Source organism: Dipodomys spectabilis, unplaced genomic scaffold, assembly GCF_019054845.1.
Source record: "Dipodomys spectabilis isolate Male_0828 unplaced genomic scaffold, ASM1905484v1 ptg000564l, whole genome shotgun sequence".
Lineage (NCBI taxonomy): Eukaryota > Metazoa > Chordata > Mammalia > Rodentia > Heteromyidae > Dipodomys > Dipodomys spectabilis.
The window spans coordinates 958997-985954 of NW_024871241.1; the positions used below are offsets into that span (position 1 = coordinate 958997).

At 38.1% G+C, this 26958-nt stretch overlaps 1 protein-coding gene across 5 annotated transcripts in view; it reads right to left on the bottom strand.

Annotated features, from left to right (window-relative positions):
* The window catches only part of Bclaf3 (BCLAF1 and THRAP3 family member 3), a 57974-nt gene that overhangs the window by 13255 nt on the left and 17761 nt on the right, over positions 1-26958 (bottom strand). For all 5 annotated transcript variants that reach the window (XM_042670522.1, XM_042670524.1, XM_042670521.1 and 2 more), the window contains exons 3-9: positions 25963-26532; positions 24934-25593; positions 13384-13559; positions 10847-10961; positions 10116-10179; positions 7905-8020; positions 508-622 (exon numbers count right to left, since the gene is read on the bottom strand). In XM_042670522.1, coding sequence (XP_042526456.1) covers positions 508-622; positions 7905-8020; positions 10116-10179; positions 10847-10961; positions 13384-13559; positions 24934-25593; positions 25963-26532 — 1816 coding nt within the window. The remainder of the gene's footprint in view (positions 1-507; positions 623-7904; positions 8021-10115; positions 10180-10846; positions 10962-13383; positions 13560-24933; positions 25594-25962; positions 26533-26958) is intronic.

Genomic DNA, 26958 nt, shown 5'->3' on the forward strand with positions numbered 1-26958 from the left:
AACTTAGATTAATTGATTTGAGATGGTGCTCCTACATCAGCCCAGGAGGTACCAGAAATAACTGGTAACTGCAAAGAACCTGAATCCTCTAGTGGCAATAGAAAAGATGAAGCTCATTCTGTATATAGTTTCCCATTTCCTAAAATCAACATTCTTATTAACTATTTCATACTGTACATGCATGTGTGAAATACCATGGTGAAACACTTTTGAACAATTAATACACAATTCAAAACAAATGAATGATAAGAATGTAAAACAGGACCTATAAATATAAAATGGGTGAACTTTAGAGCATATAAATCGTATCTTAATAAAGTTGTTTCCAAACATCTTGACTTGGTACTATAATAAGTCTAATAAAATCAAACTAAATCAAATAAAAGATGAGTATTTCTTCTGATATAACTTCAATTAAATTACACATAATCAATGAGTAGTTAAACATTTTTGAAAAAAATATAAAGAGGATGCACAAAAATGAAAAATTTGAAACTCCAATCTTACTATGTAAGGTTTCTGAATAAATTTTCTAAAATTTGGTTTTATCAAATGTGGAAGTTTGGGGAATCCATCAGCATGAATATTCTTCAACTTTGTAAAACTGGAACGCTGATTGTTCCTAATAAAATAAAAAGAGAAACTAAGAACCTTTTGTTAGTTTACTTTTATCTTACAAATAACAAGAACAGGAAACAAGCCCTTCAAAAACAAAGTAGAACACCAGTAAAACCTCAACTACTTATCACTACTAAAATTATAAATGGTAGTTAAGAGTAAAATCCTCACTTTTCAACATGCATTGTTTAGCTACGCTGGAAGTTAACAGCAGGAAAAAAACAATATTCCTATACTAGGAGTTCTCAATCTAGGTCCAAGAATAGCCTTGTTGGAGCTTGAAACTGATCATTTGTTTTCTGAGGAAAGATTGACACTGCTCTAAAGCCTTTGGCAGCCCTGCCCTGCCTGCCCCCTGCTGACATACTTCTCTAGGCAGAAGCTCTAAGGGCTCAAGATCCAGCCCATCCATCAGAGGTGAGGTGTGGGGAATAGAATAAAGCTGCCTCACTGGCAGAGCTCAGGGTTCTGTTGTTTCTAGGCAATAGCAGCAAAGAACAAGCTCCCCTTTCATTGATATCATGAGGTCCTAAGGCCATTAAGGGGTTTATCAAGGCAGTCCTACAACCCTATGTGGGAAGCAGGTCCTTCTTTGGGCTTTTCCTCTGAGCCCAAAAACCTCATTTCCACAGCCATTATGTAAATCTCACTTTGTCATCTCCTCATAACACTCTAAGACCCTTTCTACTTCTTCTTTGGGCCCCACTCCTTACTGAACCAATTGCTCACACTTCAACCTGCTTCAGTTTCTCTCAGACACTCTGCACTGGCATTGGAATAAAACCCATACACCTCAGCATAATTCCCAGGACATATTTGTTCTGGCCCTTGCTGCCTTGCTCCAATGTTCTGGACACCATACTGAGCTTCAGGGATATTTGACTATGTGTGGTTCCCAGTATGCACCACAATCACTTCTGTTTCTACACCTTCGCCCCTGCATTCCCTTCTGTATCATTGTCTTCCACTTAGATTAACTTGAAAGTTCACCTCTTCCAAGGAAGACTTTCTTTAACCCCTCCAAGGCAGACTAGGTACTTCATGCTATGAGCACATGTATATAGCATTTTGGAGTCTTTAAACATAGCTCTCCATGTTTGTAACTACTGGTATGCTTGCATACTTAGTGATGTAAGCTGAGTCTCTTACCCTGGAAACTGACATGAAACAGACACTCAAGCCTTTTGAAATGTTCAATAAAACCCATATCATGTCAAAATGCTCATGATATATTAAGTCAAAGCAGTAGAGTAAAAAGCTATATATTGAGGATAATTTCAATTATTTAAAGTATATACCCATGTGCCTATAAAAAGTATGACAGAAATTGTACTAAATGTTAACAGTGGCCATCTCTAACTGGTAGAATTAAAAATTCCTTATATTTTTATACTTGATTATATTTTTCTCAATAATTATCCTTAACATATATAACTACTTCAATAAAGCAAAACAATGAGTTTTAAAAATTCCTCTTTGTGAAGCATATGCCATATAAGGAAATACATATGCCATATAAGGAAATATCTGAAATTCTCCAAGAGCTAAAGCTTTATAAGCACCAACTACAAATGACACCACAAATGACAAATTCCACGTCTGACATAGTGATTGAAGGGAGGAATGGGGGAGAATGCAGTTAATAATCATTGCATATACCCCAAATCAAGAAAAATAAGGGAAGAGGTGAAAAGGGGTGAAAGTGTTGAAGGGGTGACACAAATCAAGATGCACTATATACATGAATTGCTCTGTCAAAAGGCAAAAGCATTCAATTAAGAAAAATGAGGAAAGGGTAGGTTGGTAGTTTTGAGTGAGAATTGAAAGGGGTGACACTGATCAAGAAGCACTGTATTCATAAACTGCTTTGTTGAATGTCAACTCCTTTGTACAACTACTTAAAGACAATTAAATTATTTAATTAAATTTATTTATTTATATGTATGTGTGTATGTATGTATGTATGTATATGTATGTATGTATGTATGTATGTATGTATGTATGTCCGTTGTGGGGCTTGAACTCTGGGCCTAGGTGCTGTCCCTCAGCTCTTCAGCTCAAGGCTAGTGCTTGACCACTTGAGCTACAGTGCTACTTCTGGCTTTTTCTGTTTCAAGCTACAGTGCTACTTCTGGCTTTTTCTGTTTATGTGGTGCTGAGGAATTGAACCCAGGGCCTCATGCATACAAAGCAAGCACTCTACCACTGAGCCACCTTCCCAGCCTGATAAAATTATTTTAAAAAAACAACAGAAAAATCACACACAGCTTCACTAAAAACACTGCATAAAAAGCATATGTGAAACTTAAGTTTCATATTGAGACTTGGGGTCTTTTTTGGAGGAATATAAACCATGTCTATGCCTAAGCATTTTAGGTAAAGAATGCTCAGCCTGTATAACATCAAAAATATATATAAAAAGAATCCTGCTGGGCTCCGGTAGCTCACGCTTTTATAAATCCTAACTACTCAAGAGACTGAGATCTGAGGATTGTGGTTCAAAGTCAGCCTGGGAAGGAATGTTTGTGAGACTCTTCAATTAACTTAACAAAAAAAAAACAAAATTGGAAATGGAGCTATGGCTTAAGTAGTAGAATGCTAGCTTTGAGCAAAAAAAGCCCAGACGCTGAGTTCAAGCCCCAGGACCAGCACATAAAAAAAAGTTATGATAGGTATATTTTACTACAGTTAAAAATTTTAAATGTTTTGATCGGTGACTTTTGACCAGGAAATGAACACCTTGGTTAAGGATTCTCCCCCTTCCCAACCACCCTACAGCTAAGCATAGCCATGGGACTAAATTTTGGCAAAAAGGTTTAAAGTATCATGTATAAATGTCAAGAAGTCTTTAAATGAAAGAACAGAATGAGGCCATGATGGCTAGAGCACAAAAAAAGCAACTGAGGTCATGAAGCTGACACCATATGCAGAGGATATGGAAGGGGCCAGATCTAAGGAGCTTGGTTCCCAGATGAGTTCATGCTATAATGCTACCCTATTTCATGTAGACTTCCTAGCTCTAAGTTTTTGTTTTTCACTTGAGAAATGATTTTTTTTTCCTCTAGCTGTTACAGTCCTTTCTCTATTCAGCAACTATAGGAATCCTTATAAAAAGTAAACGGTATTATGTTTCTTCTCTAATTAGAACCTGAAATACTAATTTTACTCAGAGTAAAATACAGAGCTGGAGGCACAGCCAAAAAATCCTACCTTGTAAAGCACAGGCCCTAGTTCAAACCCAGTGCCACAATAAAAAATACTTTGTTTAAGGCTGGACATGTGGAAGAGCATCTGCCTTACAATCTTATACCAGGTGCCAGTGGCTCATGCCTATAATCCTAGCTACTCAAGAGGCTGTGATCTGAGGATCATGGTTCAAAAAGATAGTCGGGGCAGGAAAGTCCATGAGACTCTTATCTCAATGAACCACCAGAAAACTGGAAGTGATGCTGTGGTTCAAGTGGTAGAGTGCTCACCTTGAGCTGAAAAGCTCAGGGACAGTGCCCAGGCCCAGAGTTCAAGCCTCTTGACCAACCAAAAAAAAAAATTACAGTCTTCATATCCTTCAGTCCATTAAAGTCCTTCCTGATTTGGTCTCATCTACATTCTCCTTTTCCACTATGTTGCACGACCACCAACAATTCCTCCCTGTCTTCCCAACACAAGAGCAACCATGTCCCTGCTTCAAGTTCTATGAATTTATCAGTCTCTCTTTGGAAATGTTATCTCCTCAAGTAATCCTGCAGATAACAGATTCATATAATTCATACCCTGCTAAAATTTTAAAATCATAGCCAGTCACCAGTGGCTCCCACCATAGCCCAGCTGCTACTCAGGAGACTGAGATCTGAGGATCAGGTTTTTGGGGTTTTTTTTTTGGTCCGTCATGGGGCCTTAACTCTGGGCCTGGGCACTGTCCCTCAACTCTTCAGCTCAAGGCTAGCACTCTACCACTTGAGCCACAGCGCCACTTCCAGCTTTTTCTGTTTATGTGGTACTGAGGAATCGAACTCAGGGCCTCATGAATGCAAGGCAAGCACTCTACCACTGGACCACCTTCCCAGCCCTGAGGATCAGTGTTTTGAAGCCAGCCTGGACACAAAAGGCTGTGAGACTCTTGTCTCCAATTAAGGAAGTAGAGCTGTGGCACAAGTGCTAGAGTGCTAGCCTTGAGCAAAAGAAGCTCTAGGACAGTAACCAGGTCCTGAGTTCAAGCCCTAGGACTGGCACAAAAATAAATAAAAATTTAAAGTCCTAACGTGCTTTTTTTACCTATCACTCCATGGACATATATTTATTTGTTTTCTTTCTTCTACCATTAAATTGCAAGTGCTTTGTGTACAGTTTAGTTTTTCACTGTATGCCCAATATATAGGGTAAGAACTTTAGAATAAAGAACTAGCATATAAATATTTGTTGTGTATGTGAATAAAACCTTTTACATAGTGCACTCTAGTTGAGTATAGATTATAGATCGTTACAGTAATAAACTATCACTTATAAACTACCTATAAACTTATAAATTACCTAGCTTTTTGAAAAAAAAGTTCTGGCAATTTATTGTCCACTGATACTATATTTAAGCTATGTAATCACTCACAACCCATACCTATATAATACCTCAATTACATTGTAGTGGACTTACTATACTGGTTGGATGAGAAACTGTGTTTAGGTTCTTAAGAGATTACATGGAATCCCCAAGAATCTGGCTTGTTGATGTACCTTAAGGCACAGGAAATAGTAATCCTTGTTAAAATGCATTTCAACTTAAATATCCTCTGTTCTTTCTGCTTCTTTGGAAAGTCTTCATTTATTCATCATTCAGTCAATAAATGTGAACTGAGATCAGAACACATATCATATAACTGCATTCATATGAAATATCAAGAATAGGCTAATCTATAGAGACAGGAGGTAGAGCAGGGGTTGGGGAAAACAGAAATGTAGCGTCACAGCTACTGGGTACACTGTTTGCCTCTTAGGTGCTAAAATGTTTTGGAATAGTGATACTGGTTGTACAGCTCTGTGTGCTGTTGAGTATTGAATGTATTGAGTATTGAATTGTAATTTTTTAAAACTCTCATGGCTCCAGATGCCACACCAATTATCCAATACTAATAAAATAATCCAACCACCTGAGCAAGACATGTTGAAGGAACATATTGCATGCTACAATAGTGTCCTCAAAGTCCTTAATGAATTTAATGCTAACCAGCTACACTAATTTATATTCATCACTTCACTTAATCTTAACCACCAGTATGAGGTAAGTATAATTTTTATCCATACTTCACAGATGACAAAACAAAGACTAAGTAACTTGTACCAAATCAGCTACATGGCTGGTCATTTTAAATCTATCTGTAATGTTCTGTTTCTTGGCACACTGGGTTTCTTAAACTTGCTGAGTTAAGAAAAACCTGACATAGAGTTTGTGTCATTAAAGAGCACAATTATGCCATATATTAACCATATCAGTAATGACTCTCACCTAGTAAAAGATAAAATTTTTACAATTTTATTTTGTTGTTTTATATGCCATAATACACAGTTTCGCTGTCTTTTAATTAGTCCCAAACATGTTTTCAGAATCAAGACTAGTTTTAAACAAGTTCCATGTATTTTGACTAACAGGAAAACTTAGCTTTAAAAGTCTAGTCAAGGAGTGGAACTATGGCTCAGGCGGTATAGCACTAGTCATAAATAAGGAATCTAAATAAGAATGTAAGGTTCTGGATTCAATTTAGCACTAAGGATTATGGAAAATCCTTTAGCTCTAACTATCTGAATTATTATCCAAATAATGCCGCTTTCCAGGAGATTCAAATAATGAAAGAATTATTGTCTAAACTGGGAATTTTGTCTCATACTTCATAATCATATGGTGTCCATTAGGCCTTGAGTCTAATGATTTCTCAGAACTAAACTGGGGCCAAACTAGATGACTAAGAGTTTCTAAAAAGAGATAAACGTTTAGGACAGAAACGTTTAGGAATGTGGCTCAGTGGTAGAGTGCTTGCCTAGCATGCATTGAAGCCCTGGGTTCAATTCCTCAGTACCACAGAAACAGAAAAGGCCAGAAATGGCGCTGTGGCTCAAGTGGTAGAGTGATAGCCTTAAGCAAAAGAAATTCAAGGACAGTGCACAGGCCCTGAGTTCAAGCCCAGGACTGGCAAAAAAAAAGAAAAGAAAAGAAAAAGAAAAACCAAGATCTGCTAATGATCTATTTGCCATGCATAGCATAGTAATACGGATGGACCAGTCATCTAATATGCATAAATGCCTCACATAAGAAGTGAATTTTAGCATCATTCTCTAGAAAGTTAGCATATTTGTCCCAAGATCAAACAGTGGTGTGTGTGTGTGTGCACACATATACATACATATGTGATCTCACACCCACGCGCACGCGCGCGCGTGCGCACACACACACACACACACACACACACACACACAAATGTGCACGTGCATGCATGCAAGAGCGCAGGTTCTGGGCCTTGATCTCAGGGCATAGGCACTCAGAGCTTCTTTTTGCTCAAGGCTAACACTCTACCACTTGAACCACAGGTCCACTTCCAGCTTTCTGTCAGTTGTGGGGCTTGAATTCAGGACCTGGGGTCTGTCCCAGAGCTTTTTGTGCTCAAGGCTAGCACTCTATCACTTGAACCACAGCTCTACTTCTAGTTTTTGTGTGGTTAATTAGAGATAAGAGTCTCATGGGACTTTTCTGTCTGGGCTGGCTTCGCACAATGATCTTCAGATCTTGGCCTCCTGAGTAGCTAGGATTACAGGCATGAGCCACCGACACTCCAGTTTCAAATAGCTTTTAAATGGATAGTGGTGATATTCAAACTTAGGTAGGTCTCCTCTGAATTCTGTATGATGCCTACTTATTTCATGGGCAGAACTACTGAAGAATCCGAAAATGTTGTACTTCAGCAAATGTTATACTATTAAGACTAACCCAGAATCTAAAGGACAGAATAGATGAGTTCTAATCAGCTAGAGTTTACAGTCCATAAACTCACTGGTTCTCTTCAACAAGCTGTTACACTCTTCTCTAGAATTATAAAAACTTCTAATATTCAACTACCCCATAATTTTTGTTGTTAAAGTCAAGCTGCATATAATAATCACTGAATAACTATGACACATTTTACTTAAACATATAAAAGGAATTCAAAGGATCAAATCCCTACACTAAAATGATCATACCAAAAACTGAAGAAAATGCGGAAACCAAAAGCACCCTGATATCAGGTTGTTTTTCATCTACTGATTACCTCTCTGCAGCACTAGCTATGTGAAAAATGTGTCCATTTTCATTCTGTAACCGTTCTTTTCTCCTTCTTTCAATGTCATGTCGTAGGTCATTTGGGTCTATTATCTTGACCAGAGTCTGAGGAATTTTGATAGAAGACAAACCAGTCACATTACTGTTAGTTGCACAAAGACCATATCTAACAAGAACCTTAATTTAAAATCCTAAAATACTCTTAGGAGAGGGACACAAAGGCACAATGCCTATGTGCATCTGACCATAAAAAAAAAGATTTATCAAAATGAACTCCAGGAAATGGGGGGGGGGGGAGTCCTAAATAAGTTATCCTGTACTCATTCTAATTGCAGTGTAAACTGATATAAATATTTTGAGACAATTGACAATAATCAGAAAAACTCCTAACACTAAACTAGTAAATGCTACTTTTTGGATTCTATCCCAAAGACAAGGCTGCCTACATGAAAATATTTAAAATCTTACATCTGAAATTACAAAACTTAAAAGTGGCACTGTGGCTCAAAGTGGTGGCTCACTAGTCTTGAGCTGAAGAGCTCAGGGACCGGGCCCAAGTCCAGAGTTCAAGCCCCATGACCAAATAAATAAAGAAATAAATAAAATTATGAAAATGGAGGCAAATTAAATGTAAAAATAATTTAAAGGGGAAGGAAAGGCTGATTAAATTATGGCAAATGTGAAACCACTGAAATCAATAAATACTATGTAGAAGTCAACATGAAAAAAACTTTTTGAAAAAAAAGTTAGGGGTTGGAGGCATGGCTCAGTTGGTAGAATGTGCTAATGAGTGAAATCATCAGGTACCAAGTCCTGCTCTTGGACCAAAAAAGAAGAGAAAAGAAAAGAAAAGAAGTTAATTGAAACTTAAAAATTCTCAATCATAAAAGGTCATGGGGAATTCAGCACTTTTACATAAAAGGAATAAATACTATGATGGATTAAGGGGGGAAGTATATGAAAATAGAACAATGGAACCTCCTGAAATAGTATTTGAAAGGAGAAGAGAGTAAGGGGGAGTGATAACTGTGGGATTGCTGACTGGAATACATTTTATACATGTATGAAATGCCATAGTGACACCACCCCTGTATAGCCAATATATGCTAATAAAAAAAGCATACAAAAGTGCTTATACTATGATAGTGACTATGTTAAAATGCAATATATAAGATTGCAAAGATAAATACTATTGTTTTAGATAGTTAAATTATAGATGAAATTTAAAGTCCTCAAATTTCCTTAAGATACATTCTTTGATATTTAAAAATTTTCTGAAAATACCGTTAAATAAACTAACCTATTTCTACAAGTATAAAGATAATTATTTTATAAGTAAAAAATATTTATCAGGCTGGGTGCCAGTGGCTTATAGCTATAATCCTAGCTGCTCAGGAGGCTGAGATCTGAGGATCATGGTCCAAAGCCAGCCTGTGCAGAAAAGTCCATGAGACTCTTATCTCCAATTAACCATCAGAAAACTGGAAGTAGCGCTATGGCTCAAGTAGTAGAGCACTAGCCTCGATCTGAAGAGTGCAAGGACAGCACCAAGGTCCAGAGTTCAAGCCCCATGACCAACAAAAAAAATATTTACCAGTTGTATTACTCTCATATACTTTATTCTTAATGAATACATTAGCAATTCTTTTTGAACTTGACATACTTAAAAAAATTTTCTTCTTCCCTGGCTAGTCAAGATAGTCTTTCTAAAGAGTAAAGAAATGGTAGTGAGGAGGTTAATATAAAGAACAAGATAATAAGGAAATATAGTATTTTCCATAATTTTGCTAATATATATTCCAAAGAATCTTTCATACATTCCACAGTAAATAGAGGACAGTATCAAAGGAAACTTAGTTCCTTTGCATTCATTTCACATATAATTTAAAAATATATTCCACACGTCTGCTTTGGAAAAATAAGGATGGAACCTACTTCCACAAACTTACTTTGGGGAATTTTGGAGTATCAAATGCTGCATTTTTGTATTCAATTTATAAAGTTGTTATCCTTAGGGACTGTCCCTCTTCAGTAACATTTTGCCTTTTGTCACTTGACCAATAATCAAAATCATTTAGAGCCCTTTTCAAATTTCAAGTTCCTAGGTCTCAAACCTTCTGCGTTTAAACTCCTCTTGTTAAAGTATACCAACAAGAAGATCAACAAGAAGATTCTTTCATCAAAAATCACAGTCACTTACCTTATCTGGTTCATATACCATAATTTGCTTACTTTGAAGATCAGCCAAAGACATATCTATTCTCCTAAAATAATAAAGGCATATTATAATGAAATAATTATATACTAACATCTACCACAGAAAAGAATCTGAAATAAAGCAGGTATGTTGTTGTGTTTCTTCAACTATATGGAGTTTTCTCAGGACATATATATTCTGTGAACCATATTACAAGGAAGTTTTAGTGGTTCTCAAATCACCATTCTGTGTAACTTCAAACTTTGTTCTGCTGATATATTACCTTCTAACATTGATCCAACTCAACTCACAAGACAGGGTACACCATCTGCTAGACAAGTGCAAGCAAAAGATATGTTTTCATCCTGCTGATCTGAGAACAGTCATTTGTGACTACATGAAGCAGCTCATGTTTTCAATGGCTTAACAATTGCCTTTCATTCTTCCAGTGATAACTTCAAAAGCCAACTACTATAGACACAGAACCTAAGTTGGGAAGATATTTTCAAAGTCATACACATTTAAGCAATGTTAATCAATGGCTTTAATGGAATCTATTTCATTGAAATGCATTGGCCCAGATGTTGTCTGGGTTGGTCCATTTGTTATGTAGAAAATTCATTCCTAGAGTATACAGCAAGCCAAGGTGAGCAAGCTCAGAAGCAGCACCTTTCCAAAAACGTTGTAAGGCTTATTTCCATGAGCTAAGTGGGAACATACCAATCAATTATTACCTGTGAATTTCTGGATCTGAATTCAATTTAATTTCATTTACGTCTGCTTCATGTATGTTTCGAATTTTTGAGAAACGCTCATGTAGAGTAATTTCAGGCATTGGAAAATAATTTGCTGAAAAATGAAACAAATAGTTTTATCTCAATGTAAAACTGATTCCACTCAAAAGACTGAACATAAGCACATGAAGTGACAATAAAAAAGACATCCAATTCATTTTCTCTTGAAAATAAATGGGACTAAATTTACTCTGTAAACTAATTTGTAGTGTTCATGTGTTTTTCTAAACCCTACAAGAGTTGAAAAATTACCCTGAGGCACCACACATTCTAAATAAATACTACATGTTATGTTTACATATCATAGAAGTCATTCCAATGCCGTTTAAATTTAACATTAACTGGAGTTCATGAGGACATTTTTTTCTTGGTAGTGTCAAAGTTTGAACTCAGAGCCTCACATTTAGGAGGCAGGCACTCATCCATGTGAGCCATGCTCCTCTCCCCATGAATCACCGCACTCAGATAGAGGCTCACTATCTTTTTTTTTGGCACCAGTACTGGGTCTTAAACTCAGGACCTGGGCCCTGCTATTTAGCTTGGCTATTTAGCTCAAGGCTGGCTCTCAATCACCTAAGCTACAGCTCCACTTCCAGAATTATTATTATTATTATTGCCGCCAGTCCTGGGGCTTGAACTCAGTGCCTGGGCTCTGTTCCTGAGCTTCCCTGTGCTCAAGGCTAGAGCTCTACCACTTGAGCCACAGCAACACTTCTGTCTTTTTCTGAGGACTTTCCTGCCCAGGCTGGCTTCAAACTGTGATCTTCAGATTTCAGTCTCCTGAGTAGCTAGGATTACAGACATGAGCCATTGGCACCCGGCTTCAGCATTATTTTGATGGTTAATTGGAAATAAGAGTTTCATGGACCTTCCTGTTCAGGAAGGCTCCAAACTCTGATCCTCAGATCTCAGCCTCCTGTGTAGCTAGGATCACAGGCATAAGCCACCAACACCTGGTTCTTACTATACTTTTTTTCCCCCCAAAGCTGTCCTCAAATCACCATCCTCCAAATTTTCACTTCCTGAATTACTGGCATTACAGATGTAGGCCATCTTGTCTATTCTAGCTTTCTCTCTGATATAGGGTCTTGTCAATTTTTTGTTTGGGCTCCTCTCAAACTATGATCCTCCTATCTCTGCCTTCATGAAGAAATTTTCAAATTAGCTGTTACAAGCTTGTAATAGGATGGCGAGGAGAATATACTTCAGCCATCAGGATTGTAGAAAAGCATTTTTACCAGCACAAGAAAGAATAAAATAAAAATTTGAAATTCTTCAAGACATACAACCTCTAATATCCATAATTACCTTATTTTTGCTGTATTACTGGGGAAAGTTGTTCTACATCACTGAATTTTCCAATTAATGAAAACTTGCCAAGAGCAAAACCAATTTAAGCATTTATTATGTAATTCTCTATATCATAAAGTATGCCAAGGAAACTGGAATCTTTGATTGATCAATTAGCAACCTCCTTGTGGCACACTGTCCCAAGGAATGCCCTTAAGGAACTTTAAGAATATCAAAGAAGAGCCAGGTGCCCATGGCTCACACCTGTAATCCTAGCTACTCAGGAGGCTGAGAGCCGAGGATTGCAGTTCAAAGCCAACCAGGGCAGGGAAGTCCATGAGACTCTTATCTCTAATAAACCACCAGAAAACTGGAAGTGGTACTATAGTGCAAGTGGTAGAGTTGTTAGCCTTGACCTGAAGAGCTCAGGGACAGCACCCAGGCCCAGAGTTCAAGCCCCACGATCGAGAAAAAAAAATTACAAAAGGGATGGGAGGGAAAAACTAGGAGAGACTGAGGGAAGTGGTGACATTGTCCAAAAAGAAATGTACACTTTACCTATGTCACTGTAACCCCTCTGTACATCACCTTTAAAATAACAATAAACATTTTTAAAAGAATATCACAAAATAATCTACATTTCCAAATTACTTGGGTTTACTATCTTTCTTCTTCCTCCTTGTTAGGCTCTAGGTAATGCTTCTCACAGTTCTCACTCTCTTTTGCAGCAAGTTCTCCTAGCTTATGATTTCTAACCTAATAGCAGCTGAATTTTCAGTAGAAAGTTACTAAAAATATAACTAAAGAATGAGGCTTTTGATTTCTTACAACAGATTCCCTAATTCATTATTTGTTTGCAATGAAATGTTAGTAACTAGTCAACTGTATCATAGTTACTTACCTATGATATATCATGAAAAGTCAGTAGGTAGGCCTGACACAGTGGCTCATGCCTATAATCTCAGCTAGATGGGAGATAGAGGTAGAAGGATCATAGTCTAGAGCTGGCCCCAGGCCAAAAGAATAAGATTCCATCTGAAAATTAACTGTGACAAAAAGGCTAGGGGCATGACTTGAGGTAAAGAGACTAGCAAATGTAAAGCCTTCAGTTTAAGCTTCAGTACTGCCAAAAAAAGCCAATACATTATTTTTCTGTTATCCCTAACTGATGTGTAAAATATACCAACCTTTAACTTGATGGATTATTGCTATGATTTCCTGAGCAAATTCTTCTGTAGCTTTGTTTTCAGTATTCTGAGATGAGTCAAGATGTTCAAAAACTGGATGAAAGTCCTCATTTTTTCTACCAACAGCAACCAAATCATATGACATCTGTCTCTCTGTAGAAAGGCTAGAAGCAATCCTAGAATAATTTAAAATGTTTTTAAACTATTTGTCTATGGAAAAATTTATTAAAACTTAAGATAATTAAATAAAATACACCTTTTATAATTAGGCACTAAGTTATATGCTATAAAACATGCAAGTAACAAGTAGGAAAAAGAGCTACAGATACATAGTGTAGAGTTCTTTTTAAATCAGAGGTTAGAAAATATTTGCCATTTAAATAATTAAAGCCTCAAAATTCAAAGTGAATATTTTTGTGCTGGTCCTGGGGCTTGAACTTGGCCTGGGCATGTACCGTTCCTATGCTTTTTTTGCACAAGGCTACAGCTCTGCTACTTGAGCCAGAGTCCCATTTCTGGCTTCTTGATGTTTAAGTGGAGATAGAAGTTTCATGAAATTTTCTTCCCAGGATCTCTCTGAATCACAATAGTCAGATCTCAGCCTCTAGTACAGCTAAGATTATAAGGCATGAGCCACAGGCTCCTGGCTTAAGCATTTTTAGCTCTAAAAATACAAGGCACTGAAGACATTTAATATGCAATAATAACAATTAGAAATTTTTCTTCTACTGGCAAAAACACTTTTTTAAATCTAACAAGATTTTACTACGCTGAAATACTACCAACTTTAAAAACTGATATCAAATCCAAGCACCAGTGGCTCATGCCTGTAATCCTAGCTACTCAGGAGGCTGAGATCTGAGGATCATTGTTCAAAGCCAGACCGGGCAGGAATGTCTGTGAGGCTCTTATCTCCAATTAACCACCAGAAAACCGGAAGTGGTGCTGTGGCTCAAATGGCAAAGCACTCATGTTAAGCTGAAGAGCTCAGGGACATCACCCAGGCCCAGAGTTCAAGTCCCACGACAACCAAAAAAAAAAAACTGATATTAAACATAAAAACTGTTCTGATGATCAAAATCTTTATGCCTCTATCAGTAATAAGAAGCTTAGAAAAATAGGTTGAAACTGAACACTATAAAGAAGTTAATTTGATTATAAAGTCCCACTAAACTTAGAAAACAGTCTTAGTCGTTTGCAAAAACATGATCATTAACTAATCAATTACAATGTTCACCCTGAATGTACCCTTAGAGGAAAAAAAAGAAATGTTGCATCTTTATTTCAGCTATTTTACCACTTTAATGCCATCTGAGTCTTTATCACTTTTGTTAAGAACTATAAAGGAAGGATTATGATATACAGTTAACAATTATTGATGATTTAGCAAACACCAAACATAGGTGCTAAACAATTATTACCTTACAGTAGCCTTATGGGAAAGGTGCAAAAGACTGACACACAGATGTCTTCATTGTCTTTTTTTATATACCAAAGATTGAATATTCAAATGAATATCAGTCTCTCAAATTTCACAATGGAAAACTATACCCTATTCTAAGAAAACTGCTATTGCCCTAAAACTACTCTGAAATTCTTCACTTGGTGGAAGTTTATGCACTACAGAAGGAAATGTCTCATTATTTTATACTTATATCTCATTTGGATCCAAAATGATACTAATCACCTTGCATCCATCTTACTTTTCTGTATTTGACTCTAAAATCCTTTTGGCTTTCCCCTCCCAAAATCAAGCTTATTGTCGAAAGACATGAGATTAAAAAATTACTGGAGTACTCAAGTACATTCCAGGATCTGAAGACAAACTGAAAAGAAAGCCCCAATATATGTTTTCAATAAGAACAGCAGCATTGGAGTGTTACACTACTGTGCAACAAAAAGCAATTGGATATCTATGTTTTAGGGAACAAGTGCATCCATGTACAGTTACTCATAAATATAAAACTGTTCCAAGGTACTGGTGGGCTTACAGTTATTCTTTAAAAAATTAATTCAGACCTCCAGAACAAGGCAAAACTCCTTTGTATAATTAAAATATGCAAATTAAAATAAATACATTAAAAATTAAATGCAGCAGTGGTACTCACTAGACACTATGTTGACACAATTTGTAGGTGGGGATAGGAAGGAAAAACTGGGAGAGAGAAGGAAGGTGGATGTTGTCCAAAAAGAAATAAACTCACTACCTGACTTATGGTTTTGTTTTGGTTATTTTTGGGTCCAGTCGTGGGCCTGAACTCTGGGCCTGGGCACTGTCCCTCAGCTTTTCACCTCAAGGCTAGCACTCTACCACTTGAGCCACAGTGCCACTTCCGGCTTTTTTTCCTGCATATGTGGGGCTGAGGAATCGTACCCAGGGCCTCATACATGCAAGACAAGCGCTCTACAACTGAGCCACCTTCCCAGCCCACTACCTAACTTATGAAACTATAACCACTCTGTAAATCACCTTGTGATAACAATTTAAAAATTAAAGAAAAAAATAAAGATTAATAAAAATTAAGATGTGCCAGCTGGGCGCTGGTGGTTCACGCCTGTAATCCTAGCTACTCAGAAGGCTAAGATCTGAGGATTGTGGTTCAAAGCCAGCTCGGGCAAGAAAGTCCATGAGACTCTTATCTCCAATAAACCACTAGAATACCAGAAGTGGCACTGCCGCTCAAGTGGTAGCATGCTCGCCTTGAGCTGAAGCTTAGGGGCAGTGCCCAGGCCCAGAGTTCAAGCCCCACGACAGAAAAAAAAATTAAAATGTAACTCCTAACAAAATGATTGTGTCTTCTTTTGTGCTAGTACTGGGACTTGAACTCAGGGACTAGGCAATGTTCCTGAGCTTGTTCACTCAAGGCTGGTAATTTACCACTTGAACAACAGCTCCACGTTCAGCTTTTTGGTGGTTAGAGATAATGGATTTGTCTGCCCTGGCTGGCTTCAAACCGTGATCCTCAGATCTCATCCTCCTGAATTATCTAGGATTAGAAGCATGAACCATTAAAGTCTGGCTTTAAGTGCCGTTTTATAACTCATCAGAGGAAAAGCTTCCATCTGACTTTGTGTACTCCTTGTTCTCCCTGCCAAAGCAGAAACATGCAAAGTGATTATGCATTCTGCATTTTGTTCCTAGATTCATTAGGACTTTATTTAGAAGGACCATTTCTCTTCTTTCCTCCTTATTTGCTCCAAGCTTCCCACTGTGTATCTGACAACTAGCTTAAGAGACATTTACTGATAAAAAGCAAGAACGGCCCATACCAACCACTACTAACAAAGAATTACAATTACTGTTCTCTCATTTTATTTTGTCCTTTTAAGAGAAAAGGTTTTTGATTCCTTCTAATGATGCAAGGGAGGGAGAAGGAATTTAGCCAATATACCAGGACAAGTACTCAGTTTTCAAAGGGGCTGGATGTTACAAAAAGCTTGCTCTATAGGGAAAAAAAAGAAAGCTAATTTTAGAACAATTTATAGGACAATAGTAATTTTTTTTGGCAATATTGGATTCTCATGCTTACAGGCAAGCACTCTACCCTACAGCAACACTTCTAATCCCTTTTTGTACTGGTCATTTTCAAGATAGGTTCTTGCTTTATTTTTCTCCCATAGTAAGGATGATAAGCACATGCCATTACACCTGGCCATTTATGGAAATGGAATCTCTTATGAACTTTTAGGCGTGGACTGGACTCAAAGCACAATATCTACTCCTATCCTTCTCCCAAGTAGCTAGGGGTACAAGCTTGAGGCACTGCACCAGACAACATATCTAAATGGAACTATAAAAAAATAATTTTGGTGCTGGAAATGTGGCTTAGTGGTAGAGTGCTTGCCTAGCAGACATGAAGCCTTGGGTTTGATTCCTCAGTATCACATAAACAGAAAAAGCCAGAAGTGGCACTGTGCCTCAAGTGGTAGAGTGCTAGCCTTAAGCACAGAGATGCTCAAAGACAGAGCCCAGACCCTGAGTTTAAGCCCCAGGACTGGCAAAAAAAATTTCTCCACAGGGAGAAATCATTTAATAAAGGGTCCCAATTTTTCACTCAAACAATTATTAAAACTTACTTGTAGCTGGGCACCAGGGGATCATACCTGTAATCCTAGCCATTCAGGAGGCTAAGATCTGAGGATTCTGAATCAAACTCAGCCCAGGCAGACAAATCTGTGAGATTCTTTATCTCCAATTAACCAGCAAAAAAACTGGAAGTGGAGCTGTAGTGGTGGTAAGAACACCAGCCTTGAACAAAATAGCTAAGAAGAGTGCCCTTGTCCTGAGTTCTAGCCCCAGTACTGACACATGTACATGAATGCACGAACACACACACACACACACACACACACACACACATTATTGGTATAACTCTTGTCCTAACTCCATGCCCAAACCTCAATCCATAGGATGCTGTAGTTTACTTTGAAGTTAGATTTAATTTCTGAAATTTTAATGTTTATACTTATCATAAGTTAAAACTTATCCTGCTGTTTTCTCACTATAAAAATTTTAGTTAATGGGGCTGGGAAGGTGGCTCAGTGGTAGAACGCTTGCCTTGCATGCTCGAGGCCCTGGGTTCAATTCCTCAGCACCACATAAGCAAAAAGAAAAAAGCCGGAAGTGGTGCTGTGGCTCAAGTGGTAGAGCACTAGCCTTGAGCTGAAGAGCTGAGGAACAGCGCCCAGGCCCAGAGTTCAGGCCCCACGACCAGAAAAAATTAAAAAAAAAAAATTTTTAGTTAAGAGGCTGGGAAGGTAGCTCAGCGGTAGAGTGCTTGCCTTGCATACATGAGGCCCTGTGTTTGATTCCTCAGTACCACATAAGCAGAAAAAGCTGGAAGTGGCGCTGTGGCTCAAGTGGTAGAGTGCTAGCCTTGAGCTAAAGAGCTGAGGGACAGAGCCCAACCCCAGAGTCCAGGCCCTATGACTGACCAAAAAAAAAAAAACAAAAAAAGTTAAAAATCTTAAAGGTAATATTGGGCACTAGTTATTCATTATGTAATCCTAGCTACTGAGGAGGCCAAGATCCAAAAGACCATGGTTTGAAGCAAGTAGGGGAAAAAAATCCTTGAGACACTACCCCAAAACAACCAGCAAAAAACAGGGTTGGAGGCATGGCTAAAGTGGTTAAGCAACAGTCAACCAAGCATGGTGAGTGCAAGGCCTTGCATTCAAAACCCTGTATTGTCAAAAAAAAAACAACACCTTAAAAGGCATTTTTGCCGTAAGAGAAACCCTCTTTAAACCTGAAAGTGAACAATCGTTCTAAGCATTTACATTTGTAAATCAAAGCCCCTGTTGATACTTTCCTAGTCATCATTTCCTACAAGATGGATTAACAAGTTAATAATTTTAGGAAAACCCCCAAAATAAATAGTTAAATTGAAAAGACCAAATGTTCTTATTTGAAATACATTTTGGACAGTTTTTAAAATTAAAATATAGCCCCAAACCTGAATTGTAATACTATTTCTAGAACTGGTATCATTCTCTCTCATCATTTTTCCTGTTCTCTTCTCTGAGGACACTTTCGCTGATGCTCTCTCTGAGTTTTGGACATAACTAAGAAAACATAAAAAGTGACATTAGGCCATGGTGGCTCACATCTGTAATCCTAGCTACTCAGGAGGCTGAGATCTGAGACTCATGGTTCAAAGCCAGCCTGGGTACACAAATCTGGACTCTATTCAATTGACCAGCAAAATGGAGTTGTGGCCAAAGTGGTAGTGTCATCCTTAAGAGAAAAAGCTAAGCAACAGCAAGAGGACCTGAGTTCAAGCCTTGAGCCACAGAACTGGAACCAAAAAAGGAAAGAAAAAAGGACAAATGTGGGGCTAGGAATGTTGCTTAGTGGTAGAGTGCTTGCTTAGAATATGTGAAGCCCCAGGCTCAATTCTTCAGTACCACATAAACAGAAAAGGCCAGAAGTAGTGCTGTGGCTCAAGTGGTAGAGTGCTAGCCTTGAGCAAAAGAAGCTCAGAGACAGTACCTCAGCCCTGAGTTCCACCCCCAGGACTGGCAAAAAAAAAAAAAAAAAGAAGGATGGGTGCCAGTGGTTCACACTTACAATCCTAGCTACTCAGAAGGCTGAGATCTGAGGATCGTGGTTCAAAGACAGCCAGGGCAGAAAACTCCCTGTGAAAACCATTCAAAAACTGGAGGTGGCCCTATGACTCACATAGTAGAGCACTAGCCTTGAGCGTATCTAAGGCTCAGAGTTTAAGAGGCCCTGAGTTCAAGCCCCAGGACAGGGGAAAAAATTTTAAAGGAAAATAAAAAACAACAAATCAGCAGGGCGCCAGTGGCTCATGCCTGTAATGCTAGCTACTCAAGTGGCTGAAATCTAAGCCAGCCCAGATAGGAAAGTCCAAAAGACTCTTATCTCCAATTAACCAGCAAAAAACTGGTTAGAGCTGTGGCTCAAGTGGTAAAGTACCAGCCTTGAGTGATAAAGGACAGCACCCAGCCCCTGACTTCAAGCCCTAGTGTGCACGCACACATACACGCGCGCGCACACACACACACACACACACACACACACACACACACACACACACACAGATTCTCCTACCTTGGGAAATCTTATGCAACAAAAAGCCACATGAGACATACAAACATTTCCTTTCTTTCGTTCTTTTTTTGGAAATACAATCTCATGATGTAGACCTTCTGCATTTACATGACACTTCTATCACAGCCTCCTTAGGAACTGGGACTACAGGTGCATACTACTGTGCCCATCTAAAGTTTTCCTTTGTTTCCTTCCAAATAGTAACTAACATTTTATATAACATCCTATAATTAATAAAGTATTTCCTCAATTATTTGTTTCTATCTTCCTAAGAATGCATTTAGCTACGGTTATGGAGACAACTACTCCTCTAATTCAGTATCTCATTACCTTTTTTTTGTTTTAGTCAGTTGTAGGACTTGAATTCAAGGTCTGGGCTCTGTCCCTGAGCTCTTTCACTCAAGGTTAGTATACTACCACTTGAGTCACAGCGCCACTTCTGGCTTTTTCTGAATAGTTTGTTGGAGATCAGAGTCTCGCAGACTTTCCTGCCTAGGCTGGCTTTGAACTGCAATCCTCAGATCTCAGCCTCCTGAGTAGGCAGGATTATAGGTGTGAGCCACCAATGCCCAGCTCTCATTACCTTTTTAACAAAAGTCTTTCAATGGACCGTGCCAGTCCAACCACCTATTCAATCTACCTCCGAGACAATAACCCTTTGGCAGTCAAAACTGAGTTGCTTAGGGAAGGGGTGATATTGCCCAAAAAGAAATGTACTCATTACCTGACTTATATAACTACAACCCTTCTGTTCATCACCTTTATAATAAAAAATTTTTTAATTAAAACTGAAGAAAAGAAAACTGTCACCTATCCTCTCCTATCAGCTAATACAGGTTGAGTATCACTAATCAGAAAAAAAAATTTGAACAATTTTTGAATGCCAACATGGTATCAACAAGCAGAAAATTCCTTATGTGACAGATCACAGTCAAAATACAGACATATAGCCAGGCACAAGGACTCATGCCTATAATCTCAGCTACTCAGGGGCTGGAAATTAGGAAGATAAATCTTCAAGATCAGTCCTGGCAAAAAGTTAGCAAGGCAATATCTGAACAAAAAAAATCTAGGTGTGATAGTACACACCTGTAATCTTCACTTGTAATTATCAATATTAATGGATGGGAAAGTGTTTGATATAAAAAAAATCTCCACCTATTATTTCCTCTCTAGCTGAACAGTGCCCATCAAAAGTGAATTTGTGATTAAGCTTCCTTCCTTTAATCCTAGATATGGGTTTTTGCATTGTTCTCTACCTTGAAGCATCTATTTCCTTTGTGTCAAGACTCTGATGTCCTCTGAGGTCCATCATCACTTAATCTCCTCTCAGAATGGAGAAAGACCTGATGGAGGTAGGGAGATCTTTTTCCTCTTTCAGGGAGGTCTTATTTGTATCTCCTTACAATGGCCAGAAAGGACTGAGACAAATGTAGTTGACATGTTCAGTCCCCTTTCTTATACTAGGTGTCTTGTATCAGCATCTCAAGAAATAAAAGCATCAGGTCTAGCTTATTCTGCTATTGAAAATAGCAATAGACTCCTCCTTTCCACCTTCTTCCCCTTCTTCTCTCCTTCATTCCACTTCCTATCTAGCCTAGGATCAGTCTTGGCTGACCTACCAACAATAAAGCAATACCTTCCTTCATCTACCTCAAGACTTACAGATGTGCACAACAGTTCATGTTTTGTATAACAAGCTTAGCTGAAAATTTCATATTGTGATTCCCTAACTCATATTCTGAAACATATCTAATTATGACTCATATGTACTTTCTACTTTCAAAAATGAGGTTTCTGACAGAGTGAGTCACTAGAAAAAAGTCTTTGTAAACAGAAGTACTGTCTATGCAGCGAACATTCGAGCAGCTATCTACTGCAGTTCTAGATACAACTCGAACTCTAAGTCACTAGGTGATAAGTTTGTTTTCAACCATACTAATAACTGGAAAAACAAATGTCAACATTTGACCAGAGCTAAGCAAACCAATACAAAAAGTTAGCCAGTCTTGGCTAGTCTTTCAAAAAAAGTGGATAAACTGTCTAAATAAACAAGTACATTTCTCTCTGTATTCCATGATTATTTAATGTTTTCTAGAAAAGAAAATTCTAGTGTACATTAATAGTTGAAAACACAATTCTACTGAGGATGTCAGCTACTTTTGTTTTATACATTCATATATAATCAAATCTGCACTTCATTCATTAATAAATAATTATAATCAAAGAGAAAGACTTGGTGACTATGATACTTGATCAAACTGAAAAGATGCATATAGTTGTTCAGTTATTTGCTCTTGGGTCTTTGGATAAGGAGGACTGCAGCAAGGCTCTCCATTACACAAGTCATCCTGCAAGCTCTGCTCAGGCATTCTATCACATACACAGCCAAGCCACAGTGAGAGCATGACATTTTCCAAAATTATAGCTTAGAAATTCAAAACAAAAGTCCATTTGGGGAAACTCATTTTTGTGACACATGATCAAACTCCCATTTCTATCAAATCATAAAATTAACAGTACGGTATCTTACGTGAAACCTATTAAACTAAAACCTTTCAAAATTGGCATTACTAATATTCTTTTTTTTTGTTGGTTGTGGGGCTTGAACTCTGGGCCTGGGCTCTGTCCCTGAGCTCTTCAGCTCAAGGCCAGTGCTCTACTACTTGATCCACAGCACCACTTCCAGTTTTCTGGTGGTCAATTGGAGATAAGTCTCATGGACTTTCTTGCCTGGGCTGGCTTTGAACCGTGATCCTCAGATCTCAGCCTCCTGAGTATCTAGGATTACAGGCATGAGCCACTGACGCCTGGCACTAATAATCTTTAATAGTGCTACAATTTACTAATTTCTTTTCACACATATAAATATACAAATATATGTTTTAAAATTTTATCTGTAAGCATAATGCACAAAAGAACATCATACAGGAGTACTGATCTAACTTTAAGAAGAGGAACAGGGGCTGGGAAGGTGGGTCAGTAGTAGAGTACTTGCCTTGTTATTGAGGATCAAAACCACTTGTTTCAAAACTAGCCCAGGCAAGAAAGCCTGTGAGACTCTTATCTCCAATTAAGCACCAAAACTGCCCAACAAGGAGCTATGGCTCAAGTGATAGAGTGTTAGCCCTTAGCAAAATAGCTCAGGGACAGCGCCCAGGCCGTGAGTTTGAGCCTTAGGACACACACACACACACACACACTATGCACATCTAAAATACCATGATGAAACCCCTTTGCACAAATAAAAAAAACCCAAAAGAATGAATGAGGATGAATATGTGAATATGCTTGAGTAGTTTACTTACATGTATGAAAAGAACAATAATGCCTGTTGAAATTCTCTCAAGAAGGGAGGAGTGGAAGAGAAAGTGACAAAGGAGGTGAGTTTAATTGGGATACATTACACACGTGTATGGAAATATCACAATGAAACTCCTCCTATATGATGATAATGTACGTTAATAAAAGTATTAAAAAAATCTTGAGCTTATCCATCCCCACACACTCTCCCATCTTAATTTTTGGCTTTATTTCATGGTTTTGATTCAAATACAAATAGGAGTCAAGTGTGAATATGGGTGCATCAAATTATTTTCATTTTCATTGATATACTACTAGTGCATTAGCTAATGGAAAGATGTAGCTGATGTAGCCAACTATATACTACCTCATTATTCTCAGAATCCATAAGAAGGTAATATTTATAATAGAATAAAATGTGAGTTTGCTTAGGAAAGTATAAATTACAACAATAGTCAGAAGGAGGAGGTGGGGAAGGCCAAGTAGGGGAGGATGGAGTGGGAGGCAGAAGATGAAAAAAGATGACAAGGAAGAATAAGGAAGAAGATAATTAAAAAATGAAGATAAGGAGACAAAGAAGAAACTGAGTGACAGTGGCTCATTCCTATAATTCCACATACCCAGAGGGTTGAGATCTAGAACTGCAGTTCAAAGCCAGCCCAGGCAGAAAAGTCCATGAGACTCTATTTCCAAAACATCCAGCAAAATGCTGAACTGGAAGCAAGGCTCAAGTGGCAGAGCACCAGCCATTAGCAAAAATACTGAGCAAGAGCATGAAGCCGGAGTTCAAGTCCCAGTACCAGAAAAGAAAAGTAATTAAGAGATAAAGCAAATGTCTTATAAATAAGCATACTCCCAGAGTATAGTCCAATTTCTTCTACCTGGGAGAATCTGTCAGTTAAAACCAGTCATTGTAAGATGGCAACAGGAATCACATTAAGTCACCTGCATCTTGGAGTCACAAGGAGACACATGGTTTGAAATCCAGCCACTGACATAGCCAAGTCACTTCATTTCTTAGGATCTCACTTTTCTCTATAAAACTAGGACCTGCTCAAAAATCTTATGAATGTCACACAACAGGGAACACAAGCGCTGAAAAACTGCAAGGAGTAAGACCTAAACTTTACCTAGCCTATCCCTAAATAAGAAAAATCTGGCAGCATAAAAACGCATGTGTGCCAGTAGCTCATACCTGTAATCTTAGTTACTCAAGAGGGTGAGCTAGGGAGATTGTGGTTCAAAGTCAGGCCTAGCAGAAAAGTCAGTGAGAGTCTTATCCCTAATTTACAAGCAAAAACCAGAGTAAATCTGTGGCTCAAGTGATAGAATCCCAGCCCTGAGCAAAACAGCTAAGGGACAGTGCCCAGACTCTGAGTTCAAGCCTCAGTACCAGCACAAAAAATAAATGTAGGTGTTCATGAAGAGGAACAACTAACTCCATGGAATGCCCGGTACTCAGACTGATCTGAATATAGACTTTGCAAACAAGCAGATATGAGTCCTATTACAACTACAAGATTTATCCTCATTTTAAGGTATGGGAGAAAAATTCAGGTGCTCTCTATACCAACAATGGACTCTATAAACAACACTACAAATTCTATTTTTAAAGCAAATAAAGGTAGCAGAAACATTAAATATCATAAAGAAAAAAAAAACAAAGATAATACCTGGATGTGTCTACAGCTGTCTTCACATTTAATTTAACTGTAAGCAATTGCTTCTTAAAATTAACAGATGATGGTTTCTCATCAGCAAGTTTACTTGCATCGGGTTGGCTACCAGAAAAGTTGTTCTCTTTTCTGCAATCCTCATCTTTTCTTATTTTTCTCTTCTGTTTGTCATTATAAGACTTCGAATCCATTTCACTTTTACTTGAATGACTACTGGAAATGTGTCCTTTCTTAGATGATTTAAGAGATTCTTTGACTTGTTTATCTTCATTCTCTCTCCCTCTTGCAGCATTTAAACAGTCTGACTCTCTATTTACAGAGCCTTTTTGAGAATTGTATTTTCTAACTTCTTCTTTCAAGTACTTCTGAGTTCTTCCATCAGAAAAGTCCTGGTGGTCATCTGAGGGCTTATGATGTTTGTGTCGATAGTCATAAGATACTTTGGTTGATGAACTGGTCTCTGGGTATTCCTTCCCAGAATATCGGTGAGTTTGGAGTCCAAAGTTCCACTGATCTGTCTTTTCTTGATGAGATGGAAGAGAATGTTTGGGCTTCCACTTTGGGATTCTGGCAGGCTCTCTGTTTTCGTACTTCACCATGTCTTTAGATCTTTTTGATGTGTGTCCATGTTTTCCAAAATCACGATCCTCAGGATACCTGTGTTGACATAAAGCAGTTTATACTTGCACTACAGAGAAGAAAGTGAGAATTTACACGTGTAGAATGTTGGGAAGAATGGCTTTAAATGTAGAGCGCAGTGGCAAGATAATCTATAATCCCTCAAGCCAATTCATAGAAGTACAAGGTTAAAGAGGAAAACACCTTTAAAAATATTCTAGCCATCAACACGATCTACTCAAAAGAGAAATATTTTACTACTACCAGTAGACCATAACTAAATTACACTGCTTTTTATCTTTTGAGACAAAAGCTTTTCAAGGTGGTTATCTTCAACCATAAAGTAAACAGATTTTTTTTCACTTGAGGCTTTATATCAAATTACCCAGGTTTAATGTTTTCTTATACCTCTTCGGAAAAGAGCTCCTTGCGTCAAAGTCTTGTGAGCCTCTTCGGGGTGACTTGGAATATCTTTCTTCTTGTGTCCTCTTGTGTCGCAATTCATCTTCATGCCACTTTCCTTCTAATCTAAGGGAATCTGCTATTGGCCTCTCAGGTGGTTTCCCTCCTCTCCCACTTTCTCTAACTCTGTGGTCATCAGAAGTATACCTTCCTTGCATTTTCTGGGGATAACAATTCCTCTCATGCTCTATGTAGGGTGCACCCTCTGAGTGTGTGGGCAAGTACTGAGATCTTCTGTTACCATCCCCTCTTCCAACTGAGTATACTCGGTGAGGCTTATGTGTGTGAACATTTTCTAAAGAGTTCCTTATGTTTGGGGTAGGTGGTCTATGTTCATATGGCTGGTAATAAAGACGTCCACGAGAGAGGTTCCTTGATTTACTCTGTCCATGTTTCTCGTTGTCCATTCTCCAAGCAATAGGTCTTTTCATATCTTTTCTATAGTCACAGTTATAATGCCCATGACAATGTCTTTGCTTGTGGTACTCAACGTTGCTAGGTCGCGGTGATAAAGACCTACACAAACAAACACAGAGGAGTTAAGTCCATTTTTCAACAATAAACTACATTTGTCTTAATATGATCTCCCTAAATCATAGACCTTTCCTTTGCTTCTCCCACGGGAACTAAATCCACAAATTTGCTATACTGTGCATTCTGAACTGTACATTTGAAGGTCTGATACTGATATTACCCTAGTCAACAAGCATACTCTTTCCATCTGAACTAATGAATTCCATATGCACATCAAAATGAGCTGAATATACCTGTCCTATATAGCAGGATCTATTCTGGATACGTTCTATTGAAAAGCAGATGCAGGGCCTTCAACAAAAGGGCCACTGAGGAAAGTTCATATTATGTTCACTAGTCAAGTAAAAGAACAAGTAGAAATAGGTTCACATGAAACACATAGAGCAAGGCACTGGTGGCTCAGGCCTG